Here is an 8792-nt window from a genome sequence, read left to right as displayed (position 1 = left end):
AGTGCGTGCGAATGTGATTCTGTGAGTGACTGCTGCTGCTGAGCCCGACAGGGAGAGTTAGAGAGACAGAGAGCTTCTGAGGGAGATTCAGTGCTTCAGTGCATCCAGGATCCGACAAACACACAACACTGACGGGCTGCAGCAGAAACATTCGCTCTGTAAAGACTGAAGCGAGGAAGACTCGCACTCCACAGGGATTCATAAACAAGCACATCAATGCTGCTCATCCCGGGCCGGGCTTTGCTTCTCTTTCTCCTCCTGGCAGCCTCGCAGGTAATGTTTGAGTAGAAATGTGACAGCTAACAGTGAAGCTTTATCTGCTGGAGAATATCTGCCGTGGATAAGTGGATGATGCTTTTTGGCTGTTTGTGTGCTGATAAGTGTTTGTTGTGTTTTTGTACTGATGAGTGTTTGTGTGCTGGGGTGTATTCCAGAAAGCAGGTTATGTGACATACCGGATATGTTTAAGAGTAAGTTAGCGGATAACTTATACTTTCGGTTCCAAAGCGGAGGTAACTTTCAGGGTATGCAAGTAGCCATAGAAACTTACTCTCTGTACATAACCTGCTCCAGAGCAACTCATGATCCAGGATTAGTTTACTTAAGAAGTGTTCAGGGTTAGTTTACTTCAGATGTGTTCAGGGTTAGTTTACTTCAGATGTGTTCAGGGTTAGTTTACTTCAGAAGTGTTCAGGGTTAGTTTACTTCAGATGTGTTCAGGGTTAGTTTACTTCAGAAGTGTTCAGGGTTAGTTTACTTCAGAGGTGTTCGGAGTTAGTTTACTACAGAAGTGTTCAGGGTTAGTTTACTTCAGAAGTGTTCAGGGTTAGTTTACTTCAGAAGTGTTCAGTGTTAGTTTACTACAGATGTGTTCAGGGTTAGTTTACTTCAGAAGTGTTCAGGGTTAGTTTACTTCAGAAGTGTTCAGGGTTAGTTTACTTCAGAAGTGTTCAGGGTTAGTTTACTTCAGATGTGTTCAGGGTTAGTTTACTACAGATGTGTTCAGGGTTAGTTTACTTCAGAAGTGTTCAGGGTTAGTTTACTTCAGAAGTGTTCAGGGTTAGTTTACTACAGATGTGTTCAGGGTTAGTTTACTACAGATGTGTTCGGAGTTAGTTTACTACAGAAGTGTTCAGGGTTAGTTTACTTCAGAAGTGTTCAGGGTTAGTTTACTTCAGAAGTGTTCAGGGTTAGTTTACTTCAGATGTGTTCAGGGTTAGTTTACTTCAGATGTGTTCAGGGTTAGTTTACTTCAGAAGTGTTCAGGGTTAGTTTACTACAGAAGTGTTCAGTGTTAGTTTACTTCAGAAGTGTTCAGGGTTAGTTTACTTCAGATGTGTTCAGGGTTAGTTTACAGAAGTGTTCAGTGTTAGTTTACTTCAGATGTGTTCAGGGTTAGTTTACTTCAGAAGTGTTCAGAGTTAGTTTACTTCAGAAGTGTTCAGGGTTAGTTTACTTCAGAAGTGTTCAGTGTTAGTTTACTACAGATTTGTTCAGGGTTAGTTTACTACAGATGTGTTCAGGGTTAGTTTACTTCAGATGTGTTCAGGGTTAGTTTATTTCAGATGTGTTCAGAGTTAGTTTACTTCAGAAGTGTTCAGTGTTAGTTTACTACAGATTTGTTCAGGGTTAGTTTACTACAGATGTGTTCAGGGTTAGTTTACTTCAGATGTGTTCAGGGTTAGTTTACTTCAGAAGTGTTCAGAGTTAGTTTACTTCAGAAGTGTTCAGAGTTAGTTTACTTCAGAAGTGTTCAGTGTTAGTTTACTACAGATTTGTTCAGGGTTAGTTTACTACAGATGTGTTCAGGGTTAGTTTACTTCAGATGTGTTCAGGGTTAGTTTATTTCAGATGTGTTCAGGGTTAGTTTACTTCAGATGTGTTCAGGGTTAGTTTACTTCAGAAGCGTTCAGAGTTAGTTTACTTCAGAAGCGTTCAGAGTTTGTTTACTTCAGAAGTGTTCAGTGTTAGTTTACTACAGATGTGTTCAGGGTTAGTTTACTTCAGATGTGTTCAGGGTTAGTTTATTTCAGATGTGTTCAGGGTTAGTTTACTTCAGAAGTGTTCAGTGTTAGTTTACTTCAGATGTGTTCAGGGTTAGTTTACTTCAGATGTGTTCAGGGTTAGTTTACTTCAGAAGTGTTCAGGGTTAGTTTACTTCAGAGGTGTTCAGAGTTAGTTTACTACAGATGTGTTCAGGGTTAGTTTACTTCAGATGTGTTCAGGGTTAGTTTATTTCAGAAGTGTTCAGGGTTAGTTTACTTCAGAAGTGTTCAGGGTTAGTTTACTTCAGATGTGTTCAGGGTTAGTTTATTTCAGAAGTGTTCAGGGTTAGTTTACTTCAGAGGTGTTCAGGGTTAGTTTACTTCAGATGTGTTCAGGGTTAGTTTACTTCAGAAGTGTTCAGGGTTAGTTTACTTCAGAAGTGTTCAGGGTTAGTTTATTTCAGAAGTGTTCAGGGTTAGTTTACTTCAGATGTGTTCAGGGTTAGTTTATTTCAGAAGTGTTCAGGTTTAGTTTATTTCAGAAGTGTTCAGTGTTAGTTTACTTCAGATGTGTTCAGGGTTAGTTTACTTCAGATGTGTTCAGGGTTAGTTTACTTCAGATGTGTTCAGGGTTAGTTTACTTCAGAAGTGTTCAGGGTTAGTTTACTTCAGAAGTGTTCAGGGTTAGTTTATTTCAGAAGTGTTCAGGGTTAGTTTACTTCAGATGTGTTCAGGGTTAGTTTATTTCAAAAGTGTTCAGGGTTAGTTTATTTCAGAAGTGTTCAGGTTTAGTTTATTTCAGAAGTGTTCAGTGTTAGTTTACTTCAGATGTGTTCAGGGTTAGTTTACTTCAGATGTGTTCAGGGTTAGTTTACTTCAGATGTGTTCAGGGTTAGTTTACTTCAGAAGTGTTCAGGGTTAGTTTACTTCAGAAGTGTTCAGGGTTAGTTTATTTCAGAAGTGTTCAGGGTTAGTTTACTTCAGAAGTGTTCAGGGTTAGTTTATTTCAGAAGTGTTCAGTGTTAGTTTACTTCAGATGTGTTCAGGGTTAGTTTACTTCAGAAGTGTTCAGGGTTAGTTTATTTCAAAAGTGTTCAGGGTTAGTTTATTTCAGAAGTGTTCAGGTTTAGTTTATTTCAGAAGTGTTCAGTGTTAGTTTACTTCAGATGTGTTCAGGGTTAGTTTACTTCAGATGTGTTCAGGGTTAGTTTACTTCAGATGTGTTCAGGGTTAGTTTACTTCAGAAGTGTTCAGGGTTAGTTTACTTCAGAAGTGTTCAGGGTTAGTTTATTTCAGAAGTGTTCAGGGTTAGTTTACTTCAGAAGTGTTCAGGGTTAGTTTATTTCAGAAGTGTTCAGTGTTAGTTTACTTCAGATGTGTTCAGGGTTAGTTTACTTCAGATGTGTTCAGGGTTAGTTTACTTCAGATGTGTTCAGGGTTAGTTTACTTCAGAAGTGTTCAGGGTTAGTTTACTTCAGAAGTGTTCAGGGTTAGTTTACTTCAGAAGTGTTCAGGGTTAGTTTACTGATGTGTTTCTGTGCTGATGAGAGTTTGTTGTGTTTGTGTGCTGATAAATGTTTGTGCGCTGATGAGTGTTTGTGTGCTGATGAGTGTTTGTGTGCTGATAAATGTTTGTGCGCTGATGAGTGTTTGTGTGCTGATGAGTGTTTGTGTGCTGATAAATGTTTGTGCGCTGATGAGTGTTTGTGTGCTGATGAGTGTTTGTGTGCTGATGAGTGTGTTTGTGTGCTGATGAGAGTGTGTGTGTGTGCTGATGAGTGTGTGTATGTGCTGATGAGTGTGTGTTGTGTGCTGAGAAGTGTTTGTGTGCCGATGAGTGTTTGTTGTGTTTGTGTGCTGATGAGTGTTTGTGTGCTGATGAGTGTTTGTGTGCTGATGAGTGTGTGTGTGCTCTGATGAGTGTGTGTGTGTGTGTGCTGATGAGTGTGTGTTGTGTGCTGAGAAGTGTTTGTGCCGATGAGTGTTTGTTGTGTTTGTGTGCTGATGAGTGTTTGTGTGCTGATGAGTGTGTGTGTGCGCTGATCAGTGTGTGTGTGTGTGTGTGTGAGTGTGTGTGTGTGTGTGTGTGTGTGTGTGTGTGTGCTGATGAGTGTGTGTGTGTGTGCTGATGAGTGTGTGTTGTGTGCTGAGAAGTGTTTGTGTGCCGATGAGTGTTTGTTGTGTTTGTGTGCTGATGAGTGTGTTGATGAGTGTGTGTGTGTGTGTGTGTTGATGAGTGTGTGTGTGTGTGCTGATGAGTGTGTGTGTGTGCTGATGAGTGTGTGTGTGTGCTGATGAGTGTGTGTGTGTGTGTGCTGATGAGTGTGTGTTGTGTGCTGAGAAGTGTTTGTGTGCCGATGAGGGTTTGTTGTGTTTGTGTGCTGATGAGTGTGTGTTGTGTTCTGCAGTCTCTAGACGGAGAGTTCGGAGGTCGTGGTGTTTGCCGGCCGGGTTTCTCTGAGGATTTCTACACCACAGTGATTCCTGAAGCTGTGCTGCTGCCGGGACAGCCCGTCTTCACTGGTAAACATGAGAACACACACACACACACACAAAAACACACACACACACACACACACACACACACACACACACACACACACACACACAAACACACACACACACACACACACACACACACACACACACACACACACACACACACACACACACAAAGCTACTTCTCTCTTAACAGTGTCTCGTAGGAAATACAGTGACAGCGCTCCAACATTTATATCAGTCCAGTGTCCAGTGCGTCCGAGTCCAGTGCGTCCGAGTCCAGTGCGTCCGAGTCCAGTGGGTCCGAGTCCAGTGCGAGTCCAGTGCGTCCGAGTCCAGTGCGTTGTTGATTATTTATCAAAATAAATTCTTTATCCTAATAATCAGCATGGAAGAATGATCTTCAGGAAGATATTCCTAAAGAAGAATGGAAAGAATATTGTCTATTTGCCTACTGCACTACATATGGGTTTTCGGGGCCGGCATTTCCCCAGTCAAATTACGTTTGAAACTGTCGAAAAGCTTGTTTTTCTAAATAAATGTGCTGGACGGGCATCTTTGTCCGCTGTGCTGTCTTTGCTTTCGCTGTTCAGAAGCTCTGAGCGATTGATGCCCTGATGAGAACAGCACAATCCTGCAGTCACTAAGGCTGACGCTGGTTATCTGTCTGAGGATATTCCTCAGCACTGTCTGCGTTCGCTTGTTTAATTGTTGCTCGAGAGACGTTGATGAAGTTGTTCCTGATGAATTCCTGCTGTATTTTGTTGAAGTCTCACTCCAGGTTGATGTGTTAATTGAGATATGTTGCAGCCGTGTGTTCATGTGTCCTGTCACTGGAGAATGTGACGGCCTCAATAATAACTGCTTATCTAATCGGTCATTAGTTTATCACAGAGAGGTGGTTATTAATCTGACACAGAGCTGATAATGGAGCACTTTCAGTAAGAGGGTGTGTGTGGACACACATGAAATACCACACTTCACAAGGCTGAATAACACAGAGTAAAGCGTATGCTGTAGAAGTTAAATGTAGACCTTGTGTAATGGTATTTCTTGGGATAGTTGGAGGTCGACAGTGTTGATCATGACTGTTATTCCTGACCTGACTGACTATTGCGTTGATTCTCAGTTAATTTCTTTTGACTTCCTTCATTCTCAGTTAATTTCTTTTGACTTCCTTCAGAGTCAAATATTTAACATATGTTTGTGAAGTTGCCATGTCCTGTGTCTGAATATTTTTCTGTTTCTTCATGTAAATCACAGATGGACTCGATGATGCTGAGATCAGATCAGACTAGCTGTTGTCAGACTATCACTGGATTATTACAATTAATGGGAATGTTTGGAGATGTGAACTGATATTTCTCACTGACACACTACAGCAAGAGCTATAAATAACTGTCTTAAAACCTTTTTTTTTTATTTATAAATCTGTCCAATTTCTGAATGCAGATTCAATTATCAATCGGTACACGTATAAACATTCAGAAATGTGCAAACACACTTGTGTATAAATTAATTGTGCTTTATTTCTTTGTGGATTTGTAAAACATACAGAATATGTTATGAGTTTGTAAATTGCTGTTTGCAAATATACTGTATACTTTTCACAATCGGGATGATTCCTTGTAGACAAAATCAAGTCTTGCCCTACATTCCCATTGAATATCACTGTAGTATGTCACATTAGGGCAGTAAAATGGTTGTTGACCTTAAATCTCAGGGGTCTTAATGTGAAGACGTCTCTTTATTTCTATTCAGTTCTATCATCTGAATGTGCCTTACAATAGAAGTGTGTGTCTGGCACTGGACAGGTGATGTGTCGACGACTATTTCTCTTCTTTCTCTGTGCTGGCTCTTTCATGGGGTGAGAGGTGAGGATCTCGGTCTCTTTCTCCACAAAGCAGGGTCTGTTTGTGTTGTGAGCTGCCAGTTCACTGAGCAGTGTTCAATCCCTCTTTCATTGAGCCCCGGTCCTCCCTCGCTCTCATTACACAGGCCGAACGCACCGAGGACCAGCCTCATATTCATCATCAGAGAAGAACAGGCTTTCTCTGGCAGGCCGTCTGTTGATGTACATCAAATCGCTCTTTGTCTTGTGTCGGTGTGCACTCTCTGAACGTGGTGTCGGGTTTCACTGTCTGTCTCCCACTTCCACAGATCCTGAGGGTTTGTTCAGAGACTGTTGTGATAGTTCGTACCTACTGAGGTCAGCAGATGTGATGTGTCATGTGATTGCTGTTGTTTTAGCTCACAGACAGTATTTGACCCTGCTAAAATAATCATACTTTACTCTTTTCAGTGCAATACTAACATGATGTTTGCTAAGCTGGACTTTACAAATAATGATATTCTCTGCATTACGGTAGTGATAAAATTAGCTAAATCTTCTTAACTGTGCTTGAATCTTAATGGTTGTGTGATTGCTTCTATCCTCGCACTTGTACAATTCTTCCTCTTGTTTTGAATTCTTTTAATCTTAAGTGTTTATAAACGACCTGCGATTTAGATCTAACCTGCAAACCTCAGCAGTTTTAAGGGAGTGAATTATTACAGGCCCATTTCAAAATTCTCATGATTCATCTCTCATCATTCTTCAACTCAATTCTCAATAAATATGTGAGCGATCAAATGAAAGTTTCTGTCTACAGAAATGCATGGGCTCAGTAAACGGCACATTGAGACCGATAACTAAAGATTCGGGGCTATAACTACAGAGGAAACACAAAACTGAAGACGCACATCACTGTCACGCTGCTCACTGTGGGTGATCTGACAAAAACACTTAAAACCGCTCCAAAAATATAGAAATGTATTGACAGACTCTCACAAAGGTGTTGTTTCCAGCACAATACTCTTAATCATTAATTAAAACACTCCTACGACTGTCCTTTGTTAATTAACCGATAAAGGTCACATACTGTTCCATAAAATAAAAATACATTCTGAGTACCATTTCCATAACACAATATATTTTTAAAAAGGGTTACAATCTGGATTATACAAAAAATGCTGTTCAAACATGCCTCAAAATAATAACGCAAAACTAGGGGTAATTTTAGAATCCATACTGAAAAATAAAATGGATGTTGAATCGCTTTATGCTAATGTCATATTTCAGGATGGCCTGGAAGCGATGGAGTTCTTAATGATCTGTACTGCATGTCTACTGGATTTGACCAAACTAGTTTTGTCATGTAATTTTTTCTTTTGGGGTCTGAATTTTATCTAGAAAAAGGAAAGACATCAGGCTTTTTTCTGTGTTTTCTCTGTTTCAGTTGCTCCACTCATGAACCGCTCCCACTCACCGGTTAAACCACGTTCACTCAAATCCCGCTCCGAAATTACAGTTCTCTGTACCATACGTCTTTCTGACTGTAATGAATTTCTTGAGTAAATGTTTCTATTCCAGTAGACCTATAGGTGTAACGGAGTCAACAGATCAGCTCGCTCCGCTCTCTCGTTCACTCTCCCCGGACTTCTGATTCACCGCACATGCACATCATCAATCACCCTCACTATAAAGAGAAACTTCCCATTCTGGTCTCGTCCTTACGTAACCACACAGACTCTCTACAATCCTTACCTGTTAAACTTACCACGAAGATCCCGTTCCTGTTCGTCTTCTCTGACCGTCATCTCCTGCTGCTTCTTCATCCGCCATCTGTCGTCTGCATGCTGTATCCAGCCCGCATCTATAACAGAGATTCCAGTTAACCATCGAGCTAAGTTCCACATCCAGTTCTGATTCTTCATATATCTACTCACCGATCATCACTGCAGTTCACATCCGTGCCTCTGTTCAATAAACAGTTTACATTACTATTCACCTGTCTGCTTCTCTCTGTAACCGTGACAATAGGTAAAAGTTATGAGTTATGATACTTGTGATATCATTAAAGCTATACTGTATAAAGTGCTGTTTAAAAAGACCAGAAGAGCAGAGGGCGCTGCACAGTGGCGACCTGCAGTACAGGCTGTCTGTCTCGTCCTTTTTTGTTTGTTTGATTAGTTGTTGTGATTATTTTCAGTAAAAAACGTCATTAGATGCATTTTTTTACAGAATTATACCATCGCGTATGGCAGTGGGCTTTAATAGTCGGGTCGATACTGTTTGTTATCAGCGTGGCAAGTGAACCGGCCAGCAACGCTCGCTTAGAGAAGGAGGTACCAGTTCTATGGCCCCTTTGCATTCTGGTATCCCTGGAATCGCTTCCCATGCTTTTACATGTACAGCTAGGGGTAGAATGGCCTCCGTGTTCCGATCGCCGCACTTCGTGGGCTTGGGAAACTGAACCGGAGGTATGG

At 40.9% G+C, this 8792-nt stretch overlaps 1 protein-coding gene across 1 annotated transcript in view; it reads left to right on the top strand.

Annotated features, from left to right (window-relative positions):
- LOC143724303 (cadherin-2) overlaps positions 1-8792 on the top strand; it is a 122158-nt gene continuing 113366 nt past the window's right edge. The window contains exons 1-2 of the mRNA XM_077217301.1: positions 1-273; positions 4394-4508. Coding sequence (XP_077073416.1) covers positions 217-273; positions 4394-4508 — 172 coding nt within the window. The 5' untranslated portion in view covers positions 1-216. The remainder of the gene's footprint in view (positions 274-4393; positions 4509-8792) is intronic.

Source organism: Siphateles boraxobius, unplaced genomic scaffold (genome assembly GCF_051911475.1).
Source record: "Siphateles boraxobius isolate OS27281-9 unplaced genomic scaffold, OSU_SipBor_1 72, whole genome shotgun sequence".
Taxonomy (NCBI): domain Eukaryota; kingdom Metazoa; phylum Chordata; class Actinopteri; order Cypriniformes; family Leuciscidae; genus Siphateles; species Siphateles boraxobius.
Note: the sequence above shows the minus strand (reverse complement) of the source record. Positions and strands in the feature narration are given on the sequence as shown.